This window comes from Passer montanus, unplaced genomic scaffold, assembly GCF_014805655.1.
Source record: "Passer montanus isolate IOZ18808 unplaced genomic scaffold, ASM1480565v1 scaffold73, whole genome shotgun sequence".
Lineage (NCBI taxonomy): Eukaryota > Metazoa > Chordata > Aves > Passeriformes > Passeridae > Passer > Passer montanus.
Genome location: NW_024372481.1, coordinates 2,963,054 through 2,988,741, shown reverse-complemented (window position 1 = coordinate 2,988,741; position 25,688 = coordinate 2,963,054). Strand labels below are relative to the sequence as shown.

Genomic DNA, 25,688 nt, shown 5'->3' with positions numbered 1-25,688 from the left:
AAAAATCCTTCACAATAACTAAAGAGGCTTCAGAAATGCTTCCTGAACAAACACAGGAGAAACTGGCAGTTTCCACCCAGCTTTTTGGGGTAAGTTAGAGGGCCATCCTGCCAAGCAAGCAGTCTCATGATTCCCCAGTTTAGATGAGATGCAGCCCACATAGACTTGTTTTTACACAACTACGTGACAGCCCCCAGAGCACCAGAGCAAGGCCATGGGGGCACTGCACAAACCACTTGCTGAAGAGCTCCAGAAAAAGGTAAAAAGTGTCCCTGTATTGTCAGGTAACTGCAATATGGGTGCCAGAGTCCAAAACACACCACCCAGATGTCACAAGCTTTGGCATGAGCCTGGCAAGAAGGACTGTGAGCACCAGCCTGTGCCCAAAACCTCCAAACATTCACATTTACACAGCACAGAACAACACCAAGTACTTCGAGCACCAACATATGAGACTGGAGTGAACAGTGAGACCTAAAAAACACATGTCAGAAGCAGCCAGGGGGTGATTCAGGGATTTCAGGAGGAGGGACAATACCCCAGGTCCTGTGTGCTCCACAGCAAGGGTGACCCAAATCCTGCAGCGAGCCCGTAGGTCCTGCGCTCCACCGTGGCACTCCAGGCACTCCAGAGCAGCTTCAGACACATTGGCAAAAATTGAGGAGCTTGCTTAAGTTGCAAAGTATGTTTCATACAATCTAGATATCAGTCTTTTAATTTCATGGCAGTGAATTTTATTTTACATCACCCTTAAGTTATACTACCCAACAAGCCCAACCACTGCCAACAACTGTGTCAGCCCGGGCACAGGCAAATAAAACCAGCTAGGCTTTGGGTTGTTTTTTAAAACCAAATACTTATCACATGCAAGGAGTTCACCAGACTCACTGTGAAGAGGCCATTTATGCAATCAATAAAAAATACACAAGAAAATCCATAGCCTGACAATGTGAAAGGTATTGGAAAGCTGGAAAAATATGTGAAGCTGGCTTTTCCAGCTGACAGAGAAGGAAAATAAAATTAGTTATTTCATGCACTGGTTTTGGCTTATCATGCTCTGGAGGGGGTGGTATTTGGTGCTGTACAAAGGAAGAGCTACTATCAGGAGCAGCTCGGGAGAGGAGGAGGTGCTCCTGCACTAAGGACTGTGTTGTAATGCAGCAGCAGTACAGACAGGAGGGAGAATTATTATTAGAACAGCAAGTGGGCACAGTAAAGGGAGGAATACAGCTCCTGACATGGCCCTTTCCTAAGGGACTGCTCAGCTCCAAATGAACAATGTAAATAAAAAGCAACCAGGAGCACATCCACAACGGGGACCTTTGATACTAGAAGTTATCACATGGAGCCCTGCTCGTCTGCAGACAGACAGTTTTCCCAGTTTTGACAGCCCAACTACACTAGGAATATCACCTACTTAATTTCTTGTTCTCCGATGTTTTTTGCTTTCTTTCATGCAAAAGAAACTGTTGGGCTGTTTTGCATGACAATTTTTCTTAAGTAACACATTAAAAAAATGCTCTCTAGAGTCTGCAGAAGCAGACACTGAAACACTGGTTTAAAAGACTGTTAGAATAAGTCAGAAAATGGTGGCTTCCAGCAGACCTTATTATTCTCTCAAAGATTTTGCCAACTCCTCAGGCCATACAAGGCAGAAAACCCACGCTCGCCAAGCCCCACACTCGGTGTGCCAGGTTCTTCCCTACAAGCTCTCAGAACACACAATTCCAGGTTTGCTTTATGCAATACATTACTGGATTTGACAAATTCATCCCATTGCAGCACGCAGGGCAGCAGAGCTTCACAGGCACCCCAGAGGATGGCAGCTGAAGCTGGAGCTGAAGGGCAGCAGGAGGAGGGATATGGGACAGGGACAGAGGTTTCACCGTGCTGGCCAGTACTTTTAAAGTCAGATGTCACTTACATCACACACGTCTCCACTTCCCTGTGGTTTGCTGTCTTTTGGCTAAGGTTTTCCAGGCTTAGCTGGAAGGGAAAAAGAGTGCTGAAGTTAATGGTATGCACTCCCCACTGGCCCTGCCCTGGGATTCAGGCCTGCAAAGCGAGGCAGGCTTTGTGAGCCGTGAGGGAGTGCTCTGGTCAGGGAAATCAAGCTGACAATGCAAGTCCAGCACGGATATGTTCAATAAGTGCATTACATCCTCTTGGATTTGCTACATAGCCAGGATCACTGTGAGCTGCCATTCAGCTGCCTGCTGGAAGGGGAGGGTCACACTCCCCACAGCAAACCCCACACAGTGAAGGTGCAGCCTTGGGTAACCTGAGGGCACAGCAGGATGTCAGGGGTCTGTCAGCTCATCTGTGAGCACAGGTAGAACCAGGAGCAGTGTCCTGGATGTAGCACCTTGACCTCCTGACAGAGCACATGTACAACTCAACAGCCTTTTTTTAGGCCATCGCTTCTTCTCAGTTATGGAACCTTGACTGGTTTTCAAATGCTTCCCACTCCCTGCTTAGAGGGACAAGTAGTAACCAAAAACCAAAAGCAAACACTCTTTGTTCATCTATCCTGTTGATACAGGATTTTCCCTAACTAAGATGCTCCTAGAACTGCTCTCTACAGAAACCAATGGTGGAAAACACATTCCAGTCTATCAGGATTTTAAAGCTGTCAAACCTTGAGTCAGCGACCAGCTCTCTTTCCACTTTTCATCCTGACACATCTCTCACAGCATCACTGCCAAAAGGGGATGTGACACAAAGCCAGACGCCCAGCTGGTATCTATTTCTTATCTGCAAATTACCAACACAGATAAAACTAACCTCCTGATTGTCCATACACAAAGCCTGGAACCATCACGTCTCAAAACTCTGTCAAAACCCAGCCAATCTTACCTTCACCAAGCAGGATGCCTACCTTGGCTCCCTATTTGCCTGTCCTTTTCTTCTGCAGGCTGGCACACTCATGTCTCATGTTTTCTTTCAACGCTATACTGCACGTTTTGGGAAAACCATCTGTGTGTTTCCATGTGATCTGCTCAGAGTGCTAGTCCTGACAGAGCCTCAGACAACACAAAATGCATTAGAAACCAAATTCATTCCTCTTGCCAGAATACCTAACTCTCCATCAAGAGCCACTGCCCTGAAGTTCCCAAGACACCACTCGGTTCTGCCCAAAAAACGCTGAAATAAATAATTAGCAATTCCCCCAGACAGGCACTGAAAACCTCACAGCCTGCTGGAGTCAGGAATTCAGAGGGAATGGCAATGAGCAGTTATACATCAAACCATTTCTTCACAAAATGTAGGCGGGGGGAAAGATTTCTTTACGATTCCAAGGTTTTTAGTAAAATTTGGAAGCAAGCACAGACATTCCTCACCCCAACCACTGCTCACCTCAGGGCACGTCTGCACTGCAGTGGCTGCAGCTCTTCCAGACACATCCAGCTCCTATTCCAGCAGCAGTTGGATGCTGCAGGAGGCATCTGGGAGCAGGCTGAGCCCACACCTGAGCTCCTGGCACGGCTCAGTCCCCGGGGACAGCAGTGCCCAGGGCAGCTCAGGGAGCAAGCCCAGCGTTTGTGTGCCAGCTCTGCTCGGGGCTCTGTGGACGTGCACGTGGAAAAGGACACAGCCTGGGCTTTGGGACACTTTTGTCTCAATGCCACAAGGATAAGCAACTTGAGCTTAAGGAACAGAAACAAGCAGCTGTTGTACTGAACTGATAATGTTGGTTAAATCATGTCCTCTCTGCCTGGATGTTGGTTTACTTCAAAGGGCACTAAGGAGAAATGAATTACTGACTTCATATACAAATTACAGCGTGGCTGACAAAATCACCTGCAAATGTAACTAGGTCTAGCAACTACCTCCTACTGGAAATTCTCCAAGAAACTGGTTTTCCTACTAAAGTACACATTTTTAGAGCTAACTCGCAAAAATACTGCTACCTCTAAAGATTAGGCAAGACGAAAGTCATTTAAATAAAATAATAAAAAGACACAAACTCCAGTGAGCCTGTGTATGAACACACCCACACTCCTGTGCACGAGCAGTCAGGGCCAGCAGCTGCTCCTACAGGGACAGGGAGCCTGGTCCCACATCGACCTGGATTGATCCTTCCCTTTGCATCCCAATAAATCCAGCTCTCCCCAGCACAGGGCAAGCTGCCACTGCCCTGGGGCTCCACACATTCTGAGGGGCTGGCCAGATGCTTCCTACAACACAACAACTTTCTTCTGTCTGTCCTTCCCTTTAATAAATGCACTAAACACATTACTTCAACTTCTTTTGAATTTTGTGAAAACTACTCACTAGATAATCTTCAGGACCTCTCCCCCTAGAACAACAACAGTTACATCAGAAAAGGGACTGAAAAGCTGCTTGGAGAAGAAGAAAAAAGAGGAAGCCTGACCGTGCAATAGCATTCCTAAAAAAGGGAAAGGAGCAGGCAGAGGATAAATAAGAAAACAAGATAAACCCACGCAGGCACATTCCCCAGCTGCACTCTGCTGTGGCCAGTGGAAGTGGCAGAGAGCAGGCACTCAGTTACACAAGCACTGTTATACAAGTTACACAAATTCTATTACTGCAAACTGAAAGTTTACTACCCTCACATGAATGCATAATTCCTTCCTCAGAACATCAGAAGATGAGAAGATCTGCAAACACCTCACAAGAAGAGCTCAGAGTTAAGGGGAGCTGCCACCTCTGCATTACCTGGGAAATGTCATCAGGAACAGTTGCATGACTTCCTGTAGGAAAATATGCAACACTACAAATTCAACTCCATTCTGAGTCAAATGAGTCGAAAATACAACATGCAATGTCAATCCCATTATTTTAACTTCATGTGCTTCACCTGTAGAATCAGGCTTTTTTGTATGTTTCAGACGTATTTAAAAATCCTTTTATTGCTCAGAAGCACACCTGTCTGCATGCAGAACTGCAGTTTTGGCATCCTTCCTCTCAGAAACACGCGGAGGTGCTCATTAACATCATGCCATGGAAACCTTCCTGCCTCCTCCACTGAGATCATGGAAGCCACACCTCAGCAGCAGACTCCTCTGAACTCACCCTGGGCGGACTCACTTTGAACACAAGAGACATGATCTCACCATGGGATGCACGTGGCCTTCAGTCGCCTTCGGAACACAAAACTTTCGCTTCTCTTCTTTATGTTTCTGCCACTGACAATTTGTTCCAGCTTTGTCTGCTCTGCGCCCTCTGTGATCCCTCTTTCACTGCAGTTCACGACCTTTTGTGTATAGGATGAACAAAGGGCACAGGCTAAAAATGTCATCACAGTTGGGCCTCTGCTCTTCCACTGACTTCACTGGTTTGCTATTAAAAACAGGCTCAAGCTCAAAGTCAGACCAAAGAAGAATTTCTGGGTCATCAGAGTCTAGGAATCTCCAGAAGATGGTGCAGAAGCAATGTGGAAGAGGACATAAGTGTTTCTTTTCATCAAATTCAAATCATGAATCTGTCGTGGTGCCTGCATACCACCTACATGGTACTTAGCAGTCATTTGCTTTGTATGAAAGAACAAGAGAAAAAAAACCCATCAGGCTGGCCCACTCTTGGCAGGGGTGGGAGGGTAGAAGGGAGACAGAAAAACACCATCAGCTGTGGCAGTGAGCTGTGTGTATTTACATTTCGCAGGCTGAACTATTTAGTGGTTTATTTACACACAATGTTCTTGGAGCAGCTAAAATGCCAGTTGTGTTTTATCTCGATTTTGTGGCAACGCGCATAAGCCACAGAATCATAGGAAGAGTCTGCAAATGGGAGACGAACCTCCTACATCTGGAAAAGCACATGAGCCACTGTGAGAAAGGAGAGAGATTTTGGGAGCACAGGCACAACAAGGGCTGAAATGCATTGGTTATGACAAGACACCAAAATACAACGCAGGGACTCGAAAGCAGCGACCCAGTCACAATGCAACAGCTCGTGCTGCAGGGACTGCACATGCCAGGGAAACCCTCAGAGCCAGCCCGCGGCACGGCACAGCAGCCTCGGGTCCCTCCGGCTGCCCCTCCATGTTAGAGTGAGGAGGGAATTGCAGTCAGCTCCATTTTATGCACATTTGATGGCAAGACGCCAACACAACTGTTGACTGAGCCAAATCTGGGCCCCCTTGAACTAAGCCATCACCTAAAGCAGGGTGGAAAAGCACATGCCTCTCGCCTTCCCAGCAGCCAAGTTCCTGAAAAGCATCCCAGTTACAACAAAGATTTTTCCTTCTTTCCTCTGACAACAACTGATGCTTTAACTCTTTTATGCACACTCATTAATTTGAAATGAAACAGCTAACAGGAGCTGCGTTGTACAGCAGTGGGGTGGAGAGGCTTCCTCCCAGCGAGCCAAATGATTTACTGGCTGGCCCAAATGGCAGCTGAGGCCAGCGCCCGATCCGGAGGGCAGCTATCGTCACACTCTGCAGCCTGCTCCCATCCTCGCCAAGGTGCCAGTGGCTGCCTTCCAACTGGAACCGTATTCCAACAAAAGGGAGTGCAGGACAAGCTTGGGAAAGCTTTCTGATCCCTTCGGTTCACTTCTTCCCTCCAAGCCAGTGTCTGGTGGGAGCTGCCAGCACGCTGGGGAATTGCATGGAGAGCATTGCCACTCTGGGAATTCACCTTCCTGAGCAGGTACTGCTCCAGAGCCGTGCCTCTGCCTCACAGCAGAGAAATCCCTCTGCTGCCTTCTGCTTTAATTATATTTCAAAACCTCAGCTTCCAGTCTGTGTTCCATGCCATTATATTAATAGCAATAATTAAAAATACTTCAAACAACAAGTCCTCTAAACCTGCAGTTCCATCCAGGCTTTCTGGCACCGCACACTTCCTTTCCTGACTGCCATCCTCAGGGAGCCAGATTGATGGTTGCTCTGCTCCATCCCTGCAGCAGGGCTGTGCTGCGTTCTCTCAGCACATGTAAGCTGCAAGGTAATATTTGTATTGGCAACTTCCTTACATACTTTACAGAACCAGACCTCCATTTGACCCTCAGTGCAGCTCCCACACACAACTTGGTCCACTCCTTATGAACCATCTCCTCTTGCTGTAACACATGCTCCATACCATACCTCTGTTTCCAGCCTGTTTAAAAATTACCTATCTTGAACAGAGCTTTTGTGCTTCAACTGTGCACCTTAGCTATAAAAGCCAAGCTTCAGAACACTCTTATGCAAGAACTCCAAACAAAATTATTATAAAATCTGCATATACAGGTCTTGGTTGTCCTTCTCCCAAGATTGCTCCAACTGAAGCAGTCATTTTTATGAAAAAATGAGAACTGTGTAAAGTTCTGTGCAAAAAGACATCAACATCCAGGTTTTATGGTCAGAATCCAATAGCTGTACTGTTCTTTAGGGGACTAGTGGGGATGTTGGGGGTTTTGTTTAATATCAGCTCCATTGCAGCTCTTCAGGCAGTAACACCAGAACAGACTTTCACACCAGAGATCCTTCCTCCTTACCCAAAGCACACCAAGCAGAATAAAAGATAAGCCAACAAAGTAACGTGTCCAGATAACCCAATGAATTCCCATTCCCCATCTGTGCCGCAGCACACATCATCAGCAGCTCCATTTAACGCCAAGAGAGCCAAACCCGAATGAAAGCAGCGCAAGAAGAGGGGAGATGCGAGTGGCACAGGGCGGCGAGGCAGCTGCAGCGCGAGCAGGCACCGTGCAGAGCAGCATGTGACAGCAGCAGCCGCGGGGAGCTGCAGCTCCCACCGCCCCAAAGCCTGCCCTCCACCACCACCCGCTCCCCACGCACGGCCACTCGGGCCAGAAGCTTCTCGACGTTTTGAATCGCTGCGCTCCGTTTGTACGACTTCCCTCCACAAAATCAAACAGGGACACAGGAATCATTAACAATGAGCTGCATGTTCCTCCTGCTGGAATGCACTTCCAGCATCTTTATCACTTGTAGATCGACTTTCTCAAAAGAGCACAGAACACGGTATCATTCTTACACACAGAGCAAAGCCCAACTAGACATCATTGTGATAAAATATTCCCTGGTTTGGAAGGGACACGGACTGCCAACTGAATGTTGATAGTGTACTGTAGCTACATTTCAAGACAGAACAATGATCGCATTCTCCTCTGTAGAACAACAAAATATTCCCTCTCTCCATATAGTTTCTGTGAACGGTTTTTCTATTTCCTGCACTAAAGGACCTGGCCACCACATTGGTGACTGTCTGTATTGCTCTGGCAGCCCAGCATGACTGGGGAATAACGCTCTCTGCTCATGCTGAAGTGACTCACTCTTTCATTTAACATACATCGTGGTCCAATTCATCCAAACATCTTGAATGAGACTGTATTAATCTGATCTGAAAATGAAGCCTCTTTTTTCTACACATACGATCCCCAGCAGGGCACCTGGCTCCCAAAGTGCTTCCTCCACCACGCCAGGGACAGCACAACCACCTCACCACGGGGTCAGGCGGGGTGAGGAGACCCCAGGCAGGAACTGCACCTGCAGATCCCACAGCAAGACCCACACCAGGATGATTTTCTACGATTTGCAAAGCCTGCTACCACCAGAGCAGTCCTGCTGCCCGCAGGAGCGGAGGGAAGCACACACATTCTGGGAATCTCACTCACATTTTAGTCTTCATATGGTCCCACAGCGCTGCTTTGCATTAGCTGGACAAGATGCCATAAATTACAGGTTGTGTTTGGATAGCTCGTGCAAAATCCAGATATTATTTTTTTTTTATATTAAAGGGTCCATTTTGCAGGTTGGAGGACTAGAAATGCTTGGCCCAGACAGAGCTAAAGCATACAAGCCTGGAGTCTGGTTATTAAATGACAGCTGTGGAACTCAGACACTGGTGAAAACAGGTCCTGTTCTGTGGTGGGAGATTAGATCTAGCGCTGAAAACCTGCAGTCTTGATCTTGAATGTTTTAACAGGTAATGGAAATTTTTACAAGGCAAGAAATTTGAGGGGATGACACAACATAACAACCATCCAGCTTCTGTCCCCAAGGGCATCTCATGTCACCCATTGTCCAAGACCCCTCTCTGTACAAAACCAAATAAAAATTGGTGACAAGGGAACCGCTGCGACGGAAGTTCAAAAGCACAACAAACCCATGACGATGCCACCAAACCGGCAGCTTGGATACCCAGCACTGCACAGACTGCTCCCGTAAAATCCTGCAGCGTTCCACCCCAGCGGGCTGGTCCGCCGGTGCCGAACGCCGCTACCTGTCAGCGGCTGCTGCACACCGAGAGCCGCGGCCACGGCACACCGACAGCCCGGGCTGCTCCACACCGAGAGCCCGGGCTGCTCCACACCGAGAGCCCGGGCTGCTCCACACCGAGAGCCCGGGCTGCTCCACACCGAGAGCCCGGGCTGCTCCACACCGAGAGCGGGCCGGAGCGGGGCAGGCGCTGCCGGGCGGTCCCGCTCACCGTCCGCACCCGCCGGTCCCGAGCACGGTCCCGGTCCGGGCGCGGCCGCAGCGCCGCCGAGGTTCGGGGAGCGCGGCTGCCGCCTCGCGCCGGTCCGCGCCGGCCAGCCCCGCCCCCGTGCGCTCCTATTGGCCGCGCGCCCAGACTAACGGCGAGAAGGCGCTCTGATTGGCTGCGCCGGCCGTCAATCGAGAGGCTCCGCCCCGCCGCGCGCTGCCGGTGAGGCGCGGCGGCTGCTTGGATACGGCGGCGGCGGCGCCGCGGGGAGCGAGACCGGCCGGCCCGTCTGTCTGTCTGTCCGTCCGTCCGTCCCGCGCGGCCGCCTGCGCACACGGCCCTGCCCCTGCTCCGCGGTGCCGCTCCCGCCCCACCCGCCATCACGTCCCCATCACTGCCGGTGTAAGAGTGCCGCACCTCGGCCAGCGCGAGAACACCGGCTGCGCCCTGCCCGGGCTCCGGCGGCGGACAGAGAGCGGGGGCGGCCGCCGCAGCGGCGAGCGGCTCCCGCGGGGCTGCAGCCCCAGCGCCCGGGGCCGGCCGAGCCTCCCGCCCTGCCTGTCAGCGCCGCGGCCGCACCACCCGCGGGGGGCGCGGCTCCTCCCCCGCCCAGCGCGCCTTGGTACGGTCCGCCCGCGGCACCGCCCCTCTCCCTGCGCCGCTTCCGCCTTTCCGCCCCGCGCCGCCCGCCATGGTGAGAGAGCTGGGCCGCGCGCCGGGAATCCGCCGGCATCGCGGGGCAACGGCACCGGGATCCGCCGGCATCCAAGGGGAATGGCACGGGGATCCGCCGGCATCCCGCGGGAGCGGCACCCGGGGATCCGCACCCGGGGATCCGCCGTCATCCCTGGGGAACGGCACCCGGGGATCCCCACCGGGCCCGCATCTCGGCGCCGCGGGGGCTGAGGGTGGGCGGGATGCGGGCCCGGGGCTCGGGCGGGGGCACTGACGGCCTGTCCTGGCCCGCAGGCCAAGATCAAGGCCCGAGACCTGCGCGGGAAGAAGAAGGAGGAGCTGCTGAAGCAGCTGGAGGACCTGAAGGTGGAGCTGTCGCAGCTGCGCGTGGCCAAAGTGACCGGCGGGGCCGCGTCCAAGCTGTCCAAGATGTGAGTGGGGCCGGGAGCGGGCAGGGCCGGGGCAGCGGGCAGGGCCGGGGGAGCGGGCAGGGCCGGGGGAGCGGGGCAGGGCCGGGGGAGCTTGGCAGGGCTGCCGGGGCCCTGTGTGCCGTGCCCGGGGGCTGCGGTCGCAGGCTGTGCTGGCGGTGCGCGGTGAGAACAAACCCGAAAACCCGCTGGCAGAGCGGCACGGCTCGGCAGGCCCGCGGGCCGGGGAGTGCCGCTGCTCGGAGCCGCTGCGGCGCTGGCTGTAGCGGGGTGCAGTGTGAGGGGTCCGGGGCACACGTGCTCCGTACCCCGGGTCGGTCCCTGCAGGCTGTGCTCACACCCCTCTTTTTCCCACCCGCAGCCGCGTGGTGCGCAAATCCATTGCCAGAGTGTTGACTGTCATCAACCAGACCCAGAAGGAGAACTTGAGGAAGTTCTACAAGGTAAGGACAGCCCTTTTCCATAAGTGGCCTTTACACTCTTGCCATTCACAATGACAAAGTTCGTGGGAAGAATTGCTACTTAAAAGCTTAAAACTCGATGAAAAACTATATTTTATGTTCAGTTTAAAGTTCTCTGCTCATGGTTGCTTTTTAGCTTTTTTTTTAATTAGTGCAAGAGTTCTGCAAGCTTGGTGTGAGTCTGCTTTTGCAGGAGAGTCCTCTGGCAGCATCCCTTCTGTGGGGTGGGTGGACTTGCTGGGATGCAGAAATGGGTTTGCAGAAATGCAGATACTCTTACTTTCAATTTATTCATCTCACAGGTGACCAAGAATTCTTTAATTCTGTATGGTTCTGTAATTATTAGAATATCACTTCCTGCAGTTTGAATTAGATCATATTGAGTGGGGAAAAAAGATCTTTTCAGGAGGTGCTGGATAAGTGGGGCTTGTAAGATTCGGCCTTACTTAAACCTGAGTGAGAGCTGCTACAAAAGTCACAATCCACTGGTGTGGGGAGGAGTCTCCTGAGCTCCAGCTGCAGTGATAGTCCCAGGGAAAGGGGCTGGGGCAGGAGCTCAGCTGCTCTATCTTTGCAAACAGGGCAAGAAGTACAAGCCCCTGGACCTGCGGCCCAAGAAGACGCGGGCCATGCGGCGCAGGCTCAACAAGCACGAGGAGAACCTCAAGACCAAGAAGCAGCAGAGGAAGGAACGATTGTACCCGGCCAGGAAATTCGCCATCAAGGCATAGCCCAGAGCCAGCTGCACCAGGGCTGGCCTGGCTCATTAAATGCAGTTTGGATGGAAAGTGTCACTGCTGGTTTCTTTGGGGGTGGTGGGTAAAGAGCCCATAGAGCCCATCAGCTTGATGGAGGGAAATGGGAGGGTTCACACCAAGTGTTTGGATTGGATGGAAAGTGTCACTGCTGGTTTCTTTGGGGGTGGTGGGTAAAGAGCCCAAAAAACCATCAGCTTCATGGAGGGAAATGGGAGGATTCACACCAAGTGTTTGGGCTGCGACTGCTAATGGAGATACAGACCTGGCAGTTTATTTTCCTCTGAGGAACAGGCAGTGGATGGGTACAGGTCTGTGAGGCTGGTTCGTCCAAACGTGCAAGAAGTATTTGACAGTTTAAAATCTTATCTTGTGCCAGTGTTGAAGGGTTACTAGAAAAAAGTTAATTAGTTGAGGGATTTTATGGGACATCATGGAAACTTGTCAGCACTGGGTTCAGATCCCTGGGCAGCTCCCAAGAGCCCCCTGGGGCAGGGGATGGTGTCAGACCAGGTGGGTGTGGGTGCTGCTGAGGGCAGGAGAGCTCAGGGTGTGAAAAAGGTCTGAGCTCCCAGGGCATCCGTGGCCTCACAATTCCACACTTCTTTATACCTGCAAAGCACAGCACGGGTTAAATGGTTTGTCTTTGTCCCCCATGGAGTACTTTGGGACTCAGGGATGGAGCTGCAGTTCCAAAAGCCTTTTTTGGTCCTGATTGTGAGGAAGAGTTCCACAGTGCTGCTGGAGCGTGAGGGCTGCAGCACTCATGGTTTCTATTAGTGCAGCCAATGCACTCGAACATAAAAAATTCCCTATCCATTAGGGAGTTCCTAGATTGGATCCAGATTCTGTTTAGGAAAAAGATCTTAATTCTGCTCCCTCAATTAAGGATTCTTAAGCCTCCAGCTAGTTTTATCCAGGGAGGCCTAGTCCCCTGCCGTGCAGGGAATTTCCCCTACATGGCGGCATTGCGAGGGGTGGCTGTGCTGTGATGTCACCTGGGCTGTGCCGTGGCTTTGTCCCCGTTTGGAGCAGGGTGGATGGGACGTGCCTGGCAGCGAGAGGAGCCGGGCTGGCACAGTGCTGGGCCAGGCGAGCTGCGTGTGGGAACGGCTCCTGGGCTGGGCTCTGCTCCCAGGCAGGGTCACAGGGCTGTGTGTCTGTCCGGGTGTCCTGCTGGGGCTGGCAGAGCTGCTCCAGGGGAGCAGGAGCACCCCGTGAGGATCCCAGATCTGCTCACTCCCGTCCCAGGAGCCTGGTGCCAGATGGAGACAGGAGCATGCCCTGCGCTGGGAGCGGGGCAGGCTGGGGCAGGTGGCTGCTGCCAGATCCTGCCTGGCTGCCTTTGGGCTGCTCTTTGGAGAGCTGTGTGCCCTGTGCTGCTCCAGCATTGTGGCTGAGGGGAGCCTGGCAGCTCTGCCAGCATTCCTGACAACACAGCAAAGCAAACACGGCCTGAACTGTGCACTGCAGAGATGGTGACAGTGTCAGGGTGGCTCCAGGTGGCACCTTCCACCCCAGCCACAGGAGCAGCTGCACTGCTGAGACAGGATCTGCTGTCTCAAGGATCCAATAATCAGTACAGATCACTGGCATGCCAGTCAAGAGGGTGGGAAACACAAAAACAGGGAAAACCCCAACTGAGCAGGCACTGAACATCAGGAGCCATCCCCATGCTGAAGTGGGAGGCAGTACTGGAGAACAGCTCAGGCTTCAGGTTGTGCACAGCCCACAGCAGCTGTTTGAGGAGTGAGCATGTTTCTGGCACTGCACTAAATCCTGGGGCTGAATTACTCCATCCACCCACAGCTCTGTGACAGAACCAACCAGTCTGGCCCTTCCTTCAGAACTGCCCTGTGCTGTCACAGGAGACATCCTGCAGACAAGCAGCCCTTTAAGTGACCAGGAACAACAGAGTGATTGAGAGGACACAGAGGTGAAGTGATGAGCTTCCTGCAGGGCACAGGTGGAGAACACTTGTTCCTGCCGTGAGAGCAAGGCAGAGCCTGTCCTGGCTGGGGTCTCCGGTGGTCTGTGCTGGTTCCCTCTGTACCAGCCAGCCCCAGAGGGTGCCCATGCTGCCCCAGTGGCCCCTGTCCCCCTCTGCTGCCCGGCTGTGGGTCGGTGTGGGACCCTGCCCTGCTGCAGCCAGCCCTGGCTTTACACTGGCGTTTGCAGAGCTCAGAGCTTGGAAACTCAAACTGTTTATTTGCTCCTTGTAACTGAAGATGTCCCTCAGCACTGCAGAGGTTTCCTGGGAAAAGACGTTCCTCAACAAATAAATAATTTCCCGGGTGGGGATGAGGACGGAGGAGCAGCTGCTGGCTGGCTGCAGGGCACGGCCCAGGGCTGGTGCTGCTGCACAGGGAGCCCTGGCCCCGAGCCCTGGAACGCTCCCAACAGGACCAGATGTTTCTGCCCAGCACAGCGGGACCGGCCCGGGGCGGATGGTGTCAGTGGGAGCTGGCAGCACCCACTCCTGGACCCATTCTGCATCTGGGGGCTGGGGGAGGAGGGGCTGCAGGGGCAGAGGCAGATGCGAGCTGTGTAATCAGAGTCCTTCAGGATGGAAAACACCCTCATGATTGAGTCCAACTGTAAACCAAATATTGCTGAGGAAAGCCGAGGACCCACCTCCCTTGGCTGATGTTTGCTGCGATGGACACAATCCCCAGGTCTCCTCATGCTCCTGGCATTGCTCCTGTCACTGCTCCTGTCACCTCCTCCTTCAGGACAGTCCTTGGCTGCTGCCCTGAGCGCTGCCACAGGGCTGACCCTGGTTTCTGCTCACAGTGGGACATGGAGGGACATGCCAAGTGCAGGGAGCTTGGGAGCGACCACCTGGGCACTCCCAGTGCCCCCGGCTGTGCCATGCCCAGCACAGGCACACTGGAAGGGCTGGCCCTGCGTGCGAGCAGCGTGTCTGGTGCATCTGTGACCCCAAGCCCCAGGCTGTGAGGCCTGGCAGGGAATGCCGCGTCCCGCTGGCCTCGCAGATGGCCTAGGTCTGCCCAGGGCAGCCGCCCGCGCCTGGCCCTGAATGCCCGTTTTGTTGGCAGCCTGGGGGAGGACTTGCCCCGCGCTGCCCTGGTCCTGCTGCTCCATGAATGCGGCAGTGTGTGCACACAGCGCCGCAGGGCTCAGCTCCCGCCGGCCGGGGGCAAAGGTGGCCCTGGGGCTGCCAGGGCTGGGGGCTGCTGGCTCCCAGCCAGCCTGGCTGTGCATCCCGAGGCAGATGGAGAAGGGCCCTGCATCAGGCTGAGCAGAGCCCGCCGTGAGAGCCCCCGTGCCGTGCCATGCCGTGCCATGGGAGCTGCCAGGGAAGGTGTGTCTGCAGGTGCACGCTGCCAGCCCGAGGGGTTGCCACGGCGAGGCCAGGGTGCTGTGAGCTGGTGCTGTAAGCCTGGGAAAGATTTCTGTTTCCACTGGTGAGTGAGTCAGCGGCGGCACCGCCAAGGCCCGGGCTCCCCTCCCTTCCCTCCGGCCCCCGCCCGCTGCCCAGCCCTTTCCCACAGCTGCTCGGGGTCGTCAGCCTTGGCACCTGTGTCCCCACGTCACAGCACGTCCCCGCGCCGCCCTGCGCTCCTGGAGACTGACCAGAGGCCCTGGTGGCACCAGCGTTCTCCCACCAAACCTGTCCCAGCATGGGCAGCAAATGGGAGGGGCACAGGACGAGGGCTGTGGCACTGAGCCTTCTGCTCCCCGGGATGCCCTGGGGGTACTGGCAGGGCTGGGCACCATGTCCCGAGCAGAGCCCTCTGCCAAGCCCCTGCTCCTGCAGCCTGGCAGTGCCCAGAGAGCTGAGCTGCAGGGGATCCAGGCGGAGGCAGCTCCTGCGGTGGAACAAGGACTGAAGTTTGGTGTACCCTCAGTGGGTGCCAACAGACTGCAGCCACGGGCAAGCTCTGGCCGGGATGTCACCTGCCCTTCCTGCCCACCCAAAGAGCGGCCACCCCCAGCTCAGCTCAGCCCCGAGACAGCTCAGCACTGGGCTGGCACCCTGGGGAGAGCAGGACGCCAGCCTGGGCAGCGGGGCCAGGAAGGAGGCAAAACCACCACAAACAAACCAGCCCGGCCAGTAACTGAGAAGGGGGGTGGGATCAGGGCTCACTGCCCGGCTGCACCGAGGACAGGAGGAGATTTTGGGCACCAGAGCCACCTGCCCAGATGGCCTCAGCTGCCCTTCCCCAGGCGCCACGTCGCTGTCACGGGGGCTTCGAGCACCACAGCCCCCCAACATCCCTGCTCAAGCTTCATTTGCTGCTTGCTGCTGAACGGAGAGATTTTAATCTTTTAATCACGTTATGAGCCGAGGTGGTGCCGGCCACGCACAGGAGGAATGTCTGGAAGTCAGCAGCGGGAGCCCATCCTGCCCCCACCCACGTGTGCCCACTGGGTCCTGCTTGGGGACTCCTGTCCTCCCCAGCCTGGCTTGTCCTGCGGCTCAACTGGGACCAGGGGCACAACGTGGCACCAGAGAGCAGGACCAGCCATCGGGGACCCGTGCCAGAACAAGGATCAGCTCACAAAGGGCTGCTGGGCCTGGAACTCCCCTCCACAGCCCAAAGGACCCCACACAACTCCAGCCATGTGGGTTTCATTCCTTCCTGCCCTGTTTTCTGACCGAGGGGAGCACAGGGGTGTCCGTAGCCCAGCCCAGCACAGCACGGAGCCACGGCAGCCCCTGCGGAAGAACAACAAAGCCCTGGAATTAGAGATGTGCTGGGAGTTTACTTTACCACTAAAAAATGTCAGAAATCCGTATTGTTTGTACAGGGATTTGCTGGGGATCGCTAGATAAAAGCCTGGCAGGGACCCAGTCGGGGGAGAAAAGCCGGCCGGCTCCTTTTTGGTGGCAAAGACCCACGGCCAAGCGAGGGGGCTGTGCATGGCAGGGACAGGGGCAGGGAGGGCAGGTGGTGCCGTGAGCCAGAGGAGGCTCTGGGAGCAGCGTGGGGCCAGCAGAGGGGGAGCCAGCTGCCCCACGCCTGGCACCAGCTCCGGGTCTCCGCAGCGGGAAACCTTTCCGCATGCAGGGACGCGGGCGGTGCCAGCTCCGCAGCGCCGGAGCGTGCGGGGCCCGGCGGGGCCGAGGGGCCGCTGCCCGCACCGGGCGGGCAGGGACGGGGCTGCTCTCACCGGGGCCCCCCGGCAGCCCCGCGCTTGCCAAGCCCGGAGCAGCCCCGGGGCAGCTGCTCGCCGTGCCCACGCTCAGCTGCTCCGCTCCGGGAGCAGCTCGGGCTGGACAGTGCCAGAGCTGCTCGCCAGGACCGGCAGCGACCCGGACCCTCCTGCCTCTGCAGCGCCCTGGCACCGTGCCGGTGCTGCCGGGGAACGTGGGGTGCCCGCCCTGGGCAGAGGTGCCTGCAAGGCGTGCCAGAGCTGTGACAGCAACCCCTGGCACTCCTGGCCGTGGAAGTCGGGTCGGGGGATGAGGATGGCGAGGGACAGGGACAGTGAGGGATGGGGACGGTCAGCACCCACCCTGCCCACCTCCAGACAAATGACAGCACACGCAGCCCGCTCTCACATCTGTTATGTTTTAGTACTGCTCATGTCTAAAATGAACAAAACCAAGCCAAGCAGCCCCTTGCTCTGCCTCACACGGAGAGGGAGAGGCCCGAGGGCTGCCCTGCCCAGTGCTGGGTGCGGGCAGGGGAGAGGGCAGGGGAGAGGGCAGGGGAGAGGGCAGGTGTGCAGGTTATTGTGAGGCTGGACACCCCGGGCAGGCTCCTCCACACCTGCTGCCGAAGGGGACTTGCACGGCTCCAGTGAATGCATTTAAATAACAAACTCATGATCAGCAAAAGCAGAGGCATCTTAACCACACTTCCTAAAATAGCGGCTGGCACCTGTTCCTGGCGCCTGGCAGGGAGGGGGCCCGCCCGCCCCACGGGGCACACACAGGGCACAGGGCTGGCAGTGGTGGCACTCAGGGCCGGGCTGGGGGCAGTGCAGGATGTGCTCGGTGCGCTGCTGCAGGGCGGGCGGTGCCAGCAGGGGCACAGGGATGCAGGGCTGGGCTCCTCCGTGTCCCAGGAAGGCGATGCTGGCCGAGCTGCCACGGCCCCAGGGGCCACGTTGTCACAGGGGTGTCTGCTGGGGGCTGCTCTTGCGTGCTCCCCCTGCGGGCACGGTGCAGGTGATGGCCATAGCAGAGGGGCAAGGGTTTGGGGTGGGAGCCGGGCTCTTGCCACAGCCCTGGCTGGAGCAGGGGTGCCAGGGCCAGGCTGCGTCAGGGTGCCCCGGGCAGGCACGGCGCAGGGTGGGCACAGGAGTGCAGTGGGACCCGCCCGGGCACTCAGACCACGAAGCGGAGCCCGTAGGTCATCTGGTGGCCGTTGTCCCAGGCATAGAGCACCTTCTCCTTGGGGTTGTAGTCGACCTGCGTGGTGAAGGAGTAGTGGTTGAGGAAGGGCAGTCGGAGCTCTGCCTCCGTGTCCGTGTGCGTGTCGAAGGCGTAGGAGATCTGCCCTTCCTTCTGGCTGTAGGTGTCCACAGCGTAGAGGATGCCACAGATGATGAAGCAGTTCCCGTAGGAGTTGCGCTTCAGCCCCGTCTTCCAGGTGGTTTCCTTGCGCACCGAGAGGTCCACGGGGTCCAGGCGGCTGAGGACGATCACCTCCTGCTGCGAGTAGTCGTAGTCCACCGAGGGGTAGATGACCCAGAGCCCGCTCTCATCCACAGCGAAGTCGATGTCCGAGTGGCCCCTCCACTTCCAGGGCGTCGTGTCCTCGTACACCACGTCGTGGAGCTGCGCCCAGCCTGCCACGTACCGCTCCTTCAGGTCGTACTTGATGATGTTCTTGGTGAAGGCACGGTTGTAGTAGAAGGCCCCTCTGTACACCACGTGCCCGGTGCCAATCCAGTTGTAGGGCAGCTTATAGAGGTTGCTCCAGCGGCCTGTGGGTGGGTGGGAGAGGTGTTGGAACCCTCCACATGCGCGATGGCCAGAGCATGCTGGCAGCAGCAGGGGATTTGTGTTACCCTTGCTGCCCTCTGCATGCCCCCCTCAGCTGCCCACCGCCCCAGGGCCCCACACAGCACTGCCCACCCACCCAGGAGGAGCCAGGGCCCCTGTGCCCCCTCACCCTGCTTGAAGTTGTCGAGGCTCCTGAACTCCACCAGGCTGTTCCCATAGTAGTAGTTGGTGACGTAGATGCGGTCATCCTTGGCAGCCGGGTCCTTCATCCAGGCCCCCTCGTTGCGCCCGTAGCTGTGGTGCTCCCTGGGGGGCTCCACTGCCTCGATGGTGCCTTCGCACTCCGCCTCCTTCACTGGGTGCCCAGGGAGGAAGAGGAAGGCTTACCCCTGCCCGGGCAGCTGACTCCTGCTCCTTCCCGCTGGCTTGGCTTGGCCAGGGGCACTGGGAACAGGGGCTGGGGGCCCTCTCCAGCCGCCCCCCGCTCACCCACCTCTGTTGGGTGTCTCGGGGTCCCCGGTGCTGTCAGGGCCCTGCCCCAGGGCGGTGCTGTGGGGGGCCAGGGCGGTGCTGGGTGTAGCTGTGCTGCTGGGCACGGGGGTCTCCGTCTGTGCAACAGCTTGGGCTGGGGTGCCCTCAGCTGAGGGGGGCGGGGGGCCCCTGTCCTCTTGCTGCTCTGACACAGCTGCCCCTCTCACAGAGCCCTCTGTGGGGGGACGAGCCGGGGGTCAGTGTGTTGGCAGGGGCAGGACCTGGCCCCCCGGCTCGGTGAGAGGTGCTCCCCAGCCCCCCAGCCCTGCCCTGCCCCTAGACTCACCACGGCTGCTGGTTGGACCCTCTGCTGCTCCCACCTGCCCGACCTTGTAGTAGGTGATGCCTCGAACCACAGTCTGCTGCTGCGCCAGGGGCTTGGGCTTGGCCGTGGGCTGTGACCCTGCCCTGGCCTTGCTGTTCTCCTTTTTGGGCTTTTCAGGCTTCAGCGGCTTCTCCTTGGGCGCTCGGGGGCCTGCCTTGTCCCCCAGAGCCTTGCGGGGGCTGGGGTACCGCCCTGCCTCCTTCTCTCGGCCACCTGTCGTGTCCTGGGGGGCACAGCCTGGTCAGACCCCTCTCCTTCCTATGCCCTCCTCTGCCCTGCCACCACCATGCCAGGCAGTGGGCACAGGGGTTACCCCAAGGATCCTCCACAAGCCTGGGGGAGCTTTGCTCTGCCTGGCAGCTCCCACTGCCTGCATGGGGCTGGGCCCTGGGGTACCCGAGCCCTGGGGTACCTGTGCCCTGGGGTACCTGAGTCCTGGGGTACCTGAGCCCTGGGGTACCTGTGCCTTGCTCTCAGGGATGGCAGCCGCATCCTTCTGCAGCAGCTGGTAGCCCAGGTTGGAGATCTCCTTCTTGATGCTGATCATGATGTCAGAGTAGTTCTCGTAGCGTTTCATCTGGTCGGTGAGGTGCTGGACGCTCTCCTTCATGAAGTCATTCTCCCTGCTCAGGTTGGTCTTGATGGTCTGCAGGAGAGGAGAGGCGAGGCTGGAGCCCGTTCAGGGAGCTCACGGGGGGAGCACTGCGGGGATGGGGCTGCTGGAGCTCGCTCACCTCCTCCAGCGTGTTCATCTGTGCCACCACCTTGCCGATGTAGGAGTGCACCTTCAGCAGGTCCATGCTGTACAGCGTTCCCTCCAGCAGGTCCACCATGGCCTGCAGCTGCAGAGGGGCCTGGGGTAAGGGCTGGGGCACGGGGCATGGGGCACGGGGCACAGGGCACAGGGCACGGCGTGGGGAGCAGGTCTGGCCCCCAGTCCCACCACACCACAGATACCTTGAAGAGCTCAGGGGCCTGTTTCTTCAGCTTCTCCATCTTCCACTCGTTCTCGCAGGGGTTGAGCGAGGAGGGCGGCGCGGTGCAGGAGCACTTGCAGTCGGCCCCCGAGCTCACGGTCTCCACGGTGTAGAAATCCTCCACGCGCGCGCTGCCGCTCCTGACGCGGCTGCAGGCGTCCTTGCTCAGCGGCCGCAGGATGCACTTGCAGCGGCAGTCGGAGCCCTCTGAGGTCATCCGGACCTGGTCCACATCACCCAGAGCCTGCAGGACATGTGATGAGTCCGGTGTCCCACCCGGGTGTCCCTCAGGGCCTCGCCAACCCCAGCAGACCATCACAGCCAGCTCCCTCCCTGCCGCTTGCCCAGGGATGTCCCGCTGCCCCTGGGGCCCACAGCTGTGCCCAAAGGAGTGAGGCACTGTCTGGTCCAGAGCACCCTGCCCCACCGCTCTGCAGCCGGGCTGGCCGAGACAAAGCCCAGGGAGCTGCTCATCCCTGCAGTGCTTTGTGGCCCAGGTACTTCAGCCTCATTTCCGTGGCTGCTTCCCAGCCTCCAGCAAGACCTCAGCGAGCAGGGACGGTGGCAAGAAGACCCAGCAGTGCCTCTGTGCCCCCGCGGCACGGCTCCGAGCCCACACAGGGTCCCTTGTTCGTGGTGACATGCAGCCACCTCGGGGTGAGCTCGGCCCCTCGGTCTGCCGCGATGGCCCCAGGCGCAGGCTCAAGGACTCCCTTGTTTCCACACATGGCCCTGATTCACGCTACACAGCCCAGGGTGCTTTTCGGCTGGTTCAGCTCATTTCTCCCGCTGTGCTCAGGAGCAGCGGAGCTGAGTCCCTGCCACCCCCTGCCACAGGCTGTGCACCTGCGGGGGACCCCCGGGCTGGCAGCAGCACGGCCAGGCCGCTCTGGGTGTCCCATGTGCGGGGATGTGCCTGCTCCAAGCGTCCCGGAGGGTGGGAGGGCAGCGAGAGGCAGTGCGGTGACCCCGGAGGGACAGGGCTCTGCCCACAGGGACTCTGACTCATCCTGGGAAACAGAACGGTGGCAGAGCTGGGAAACAAGCTGAGCTGCGGCTCCCGGTGCTCCCCGGAGCACAGAGCGGCGTGGGAAAGGGCAGAGGCCCGCGGGCTCCACGTCCTGCCACAAGGCAGCACCAGGGATGCTCCGTGCTGCGCCGCAGGGACGCTGCCCTGCTGGCACCGGGGCGCTCCCTGAGCCGGGCAGGGACCCCCCCACAGCCCACCCGGGCCAGGGGCTTCCCCCCTTCATGGAGGGCTGCAAAACTTCACACATTTTGCATTTCAAAAAACCCTCTTTCGTTCAAAGGGAAACCAGGTCCTGCTGGCTGAAGGGAAACACCAGGAAGCCAAAGGGCTGTAAATTGAGCAGAATCTAATCAAGTTCTCAGCAGGGAGCGCGGCAGAGACCCCCTCCCCAAACACCACCTCCCCGGGGCCCCTGACCTCCCCCCTGGCCACTGCGGCGCTTGTGCAAACAGGCAGGAGGGCTCTGAGTCTCCCTCCAGAGCTGCCCGCACTCAGCCAGCAGCCCCGGAGCCGGGCTGTCCCGGCCGGCAGCGTGCCCGGCACTGCCCGGTGAGAACGCATCCTGCAGCAATCCCAGGACAGACCCCGGGGTGCCACTTCAGCTCCAAGCTGGGTCCCCCGTTCCTGGCAGCACCCGCAGCAGCAGCCGCCGGTGAAGGTGCCCCGGCTGCAGCGCAGCCCGACCCCGGCACATGCTGAGACCCCTGCTCCCAGCCCCTTCTGCAGGGCACGGCTGCAGCTGAGCTGGAAGCTCGTTCCTGAGGGAGCGGTGACCCTGGGCTGAGCATCCCCTGCCTCGGCCCCGGCACGCTCTGCTGTGCCCTGCCGTGCCGTGCCGTGCTGTGCCGTGCCGGGCCGGCAGGCACGGGTCCCGCAAGTCCCGCTGAGGCTGGGCTGAGCAGGCGGTGCGCAGAGCACGAACCCACCCGAGCAGCTGTGACACTGCACAGCGTGTCACAGCTCCTCTCCCACGCATGAAGGGCCATCCCCTTCCCAGAGACCCGCCCGGCTCCGGCCACGTCCGTCCCGGTGGGCAAAGGCGCCGCGGGTGTCCCCGCACCGTGCCCGGGTGTCCCCGCACCGTGCCCGGGTGTCCCCGCACCGTGCCCGGGTATCCCTGCACGGTGCCCGGGTGTCCCCGCACCGTGCCCGGGTATCCCTGCACGGTGCCCGGGTGTCCCCGCACCGTGCCCGGGTATCCCTGCACGGTGCCCGGGTGTCCCCGCACCGTGCCCGGGTATCCCTGCACGGTGCCCGGGTGTCCCCGCACCGTGCCCGCGTGTCCCCGCACCGTGCCCGGGTATCCCTGCACGGTGCCCGGGTGTCCCCGCACCGTGCCCGGTTATCCCCGCACCGTGCCCGGGTGTCCCTGCACGGTGCCCGGGTGTCCCCGCACCGTGCCCGGGTGTCCCCGCACCGTGCCCGGGTGTCCCCGCACCGTGCCCGGTATCTCCACACCGTGCCCGGTATCTCCACACCGCCCGGACCGCCGCCCACCTCCGCGTGGGGCCGTAACACTAAACCTCGCTGCGCCGTCTGCCAGCTTCCCTAAACAGGAACTGCACGCTCTATTTATACAGAAAAACCCATAAGCGAGGAAGTATTAAAGAACAGGCTCCCACGCGGGGAGACGCTGTGAGGGTCGCCCACCGCGGTGCCTCGGCTGTGCCCCCTGTCAGCGTGTGCCCGGCTGTGCCCGACCCCGCAGGGGACAGCTCACCCCAGGGCACGCACAGGTGGCTGGGGACGTGAGTGCAGAGGGCAGCCCATGCTGCTCTGCTCTCTCCAGGTGGGAATCTGTGAGCTCCCCAAGAAACCTGCTGAGGTGCTCCCCAAGAAACCCTGCCCTGCAGGGGCTCTGGGGATTCTTTCCCTGGGTCCCCCACCCGTGGCAGACCCCAGCCCAGGGTGCTGGCAGGTGGCTGCTGCCTCTCCTCTCTCCCCGGGGGCTGCACACCCATGGCTGTGTGGGAGAGTGTCCCTGCACTTTGCTGAGGGTTTCCTCACTGCAAGTTTTATGAGCTGGGTAATTTTCCCGGTTTCCGGGACCTCTTGCAAGAGCATCCATGTGAGCACAGAGTTTGTGACATTATTTGGAGAAAGCGGGACCTTTGACAGTGACCCTTGGCCAGCTTTTAAGCTGTCCCTCGGCTGCTGCCAGAGGACTCGTCTCAGAGGAAAACACGCTGTGTTGATAAGCTGCTGGGAGGCATGTCCCCGTCACAGAAGGGAAACCATGTCACCCTGCTCTTCCTCCTCCTCCCAGGCTTGGCACAAGGTGTCAAACACGTCCTGCAGCTGAGGCAGAACGGTGCTGGCAGGGCTGGGCCGTGGCTGACGGCGGCCAGGCCCCGGGCGCTGGCGCTGCCTGGGCGTCCCGTGTTGGTCACGGGGACACAGCCGTGCCAAGCGCCGGTGTGGCACACGCATGCCCACCGGTGGGATCCCATCCAGCGGCAAGAGCGGAGGAAACACCTCTGAGCACAGCAGGCAGCACCTGCGGGGAGGGAGGCGGCAGCGCGTGGGTCGCCGAGTCCTGCCAGCATCACCCCTGGCACGCCGCCGGGAGCCCAAGCAACAGGGCATTCCAGCCTTTGGATATCTGCTCCAGGCTAAGCGCTGCCCGACAACAGCTGTGTCAGCGTCGTTTCCCACCAAATGTCTCGGAGAATCCTGCCTTTTTAACATTTGGTGATCCTAGCAGTAGCTGCTCCCACCGCCGTTCCTCTGGGCTGGGTGCCGGTGTCCCCGCTCCGGCCCCGCTCCGGCCACTGACCCCGTGGGAGACGTCTTCCAGCTGCACCGAGGGCTCCGGGACGCACGGGGGAGGCTGACTCCCGCTGCCCGGTGCCGCTCCTGCTCCTCACCCCCGCGGGGCAAGGCTTGTCTGGGCTGCTCTCCCTGGCACGGAGTCGCTCCCCGCAGCGCCGCAGCGCCGGGGCTTGGGCACCTTCCAGCCGCTCGAACGCGCCCACAGCCCGGGTCGTTCCCTGCGCCGAACGCCCGCCGTGGGAGCACCGGCACCCGAACCGGCCCTTCCCGGGACCCCCGCCCGCTCCGCCCGGGCACGGAGAGCAGCGACCGCCGGGGACACCGGGGTGCCCTGCCCGCTCCCGACCACCGCCGGGATCGCTCCGGCCGCGATCGCGATCCCCGTCCCGGTCGCCATCCCGATCGCGGTCCCGACCGCAGTCGGTGCCGGTGCCGGTCCGGCCCGTCCTTACCGTGGCGGCTCCGCGCACCGCGGCCAGCGCCGGGAGCAGCAGCGCGGGGAGCAGCAGCGCCCGCATGGCGAGAGCGGCGGTGACCGCCCGCACCGAGCGCCCGCTCCGCCCGGCCCGGGTGCCCGCCGTGCCCGCCGTGCCCGCTGCCCGGGCCGGGGCCGGGGCGCGCTCGGGGGTCGCTGCTGGCCGCGGGTCCCCGCGGACGGGCGGCGTGTCCCGCGAGTTTATCCGGCTCGCAGAAATCGCCCTTTGCCGGGGCAGCCGCGGTGCTCCGAGGTGCCGGGGCTGCCCCGCCGGGCCGGGCCCGGCCGTGCCCCGGTGCCCCGCGGGTGCCGTGGCTCGGCCCCTGCCCCGGGTTTATGGGCACCATTTGGGACCCTTTTACACTTCCCGTATGCAGATGCCGCATCTGCACTTGAATGTCCCTGCCAATTTTTATGGTTTACAATTGCATTTTACCATCTTAAGGTACTCGGGTTCTCTACAAAGGGTTTGCTCAGACAAAAGAGGCTTTTTATCAGGCAGCATCCTCGCTTTTCGAGATACAGGCGGCTCCAAAAGATAGGCAGTGTGGGAACGGCAGAAATGGGCATTTCTGGAAGCGCCCCGATGTGCAATGTTGAGTTGTCCCTGGAAGCTCTTTATTCCCCCTCACTTAATTAGATGTCCAATTGGATGAAGGACACTTAATACTCTTAGATACTTTAATAACGCTCTAATAACACTCTTAATGCTTTAATATAGCCTTAATACTTTTTGAACTTTCTGGTTTAATTTGTGAAGTGTCTGTTGCTTTAGTGTCCCTAAGAGTACAACAACATTAATGCTCTGTCTGCATTTGCTAATTTTCCCGCAGATGTGGGATTTTGGGGGAAATCTCTTTTGATTAATCAGATTAGCTTTAAGAGTTTCTTGTGACAGACGTACCTGTGGCTGTGGTTAGTCTTTTGAATGGGTGA

General features: G+C 58.5%; 3 protein-coding genes across 6 annotated transcripts in view; 1 reads left to right on the top strand and 2 right to left on the bottom strand.

The window, feature by feature from the left end:
- SCAI (suppressor of cancer cell invasion) overlaps positions 1-9,953 on the bottom strand; it is a 37,710-nt gene extending 27,757 nt beyond the window's left edge. Inside the window, exons 1-3 of one of the 4 annotated variants that reach the window (XM_039730602.1) lie at positions 9,819-9,953; positions 1,925-1,986; positions 539-636 (exon numbers count right to left, since the gene is read on the bottom strand). Coding sequence is in view for 3 of the 4 variants with exons in the window: in XM_039730600.1 (XP_039586534.1) it covers positions 539-693 (155 nt within the window). In the remaining variant the exon portion in view is untranslated. Of the gene's footprint in view, positions 1-538; positions 1,893-1,924; positions 1,987-9,818 lie in introns of those variants that run through there. The other 3 variants (XM_039730600.1, XM_039730601.1, XM_039730599.1) reach the window with 3 other exon arrangements.
- Positions 9,954-9,962: 9 nt separating this feature from the next.
- On the top strand, positions 9,963-11,753 carry RPL35 (ribosomal protein L35). Its single transcript, XM_039730615.1, has 4 exons — positions 9,963-10,095; positions 10,371-10,507; positions 10,866-10,947; positions 11,547-11,753. Exons 1-4 carry the CDS (start codon positions 10,093-10,095, stop codon positions 11,694-11,696), a joined length of 372 nt encoding a protein of 123 aa, XP_039586549.1. The 5' UTR covers positions 9,963-10,092; the 3' UTR covers positions 11,697-11,753.
- Positions 11,754-17,244: 5,491 nt separating this feature from the next.
- OLFML2A (olfactomedin like 2A) lies at positions 17,245-24,849 on the bottom strand. The gene is made up of 8 exons (XM_039730598.1): positions 24,730-24,849; positions 20,456-20,719; positions 20,233-20,340; positions 19,959-20,144; positions 19,460-19,721; positions 19,136-19,348; positions 18,812-18,997; positions 17,245-18,623 (listed from the first exon to the last, which is right to left on the bottom strand). The coding sequence occupies exons 1-8, from the start codon at positions 24,793-24,795 to the stop codon at positions 18,022-18,024; spliced, it is 1,887 nt and encodes a 628-aa protein (XP_039586532.1). The 5' UTR covers positions 24,796-24,849; the 3' UTR covers positions 17,245-18,021.
- Positions 24,850-25,688: the final 839 nt, after the last annotated feature.

Excerpts from the sequence above, each read along its gene's own strand:
- RPL35 (XM_039730615.1), top strand. Across the intron at positions 10,508-10,865 it reads GCGTCCAAGCTGTCCAAGAT|CCGCGTGGTGCGCAAATCCA; the intron begins GTGAGTGGGGCC and ends TCCCACCCGCAG. Across the intron at positions 10,948-11,546 it reads ACTTGAGGAAGTTCTACAAG|GGCAAGAAGTACAAGCCCCT; the intron begins GTAAGGACAGCC and ends CTTTGCAAACAG.
- OLFML2A (XM_039730598.1), bottom strand. The coding sequence starts at position 24,795 with ATGCGGGCGCTGCTGCTCCCCGCGCTGCTGCTCCCGGCGCTGGCCGCG. Across the intron at positions 20,720-24,729 it reads CGGTGCGCGGAGCCGCCACG|GCTCTGGGTGATGTGGACCA; the intron begins GTAAGGACGGGC and ends CATGTCCTGCAG. Across the intron at positions 20,145-20,232 it reads AGATGAACACGCTGGAGGAG|ACCATCAAGACCAACCTGAG; the intron begins GTGAGCGAGCTC and ends CCTCTCCTGCAG.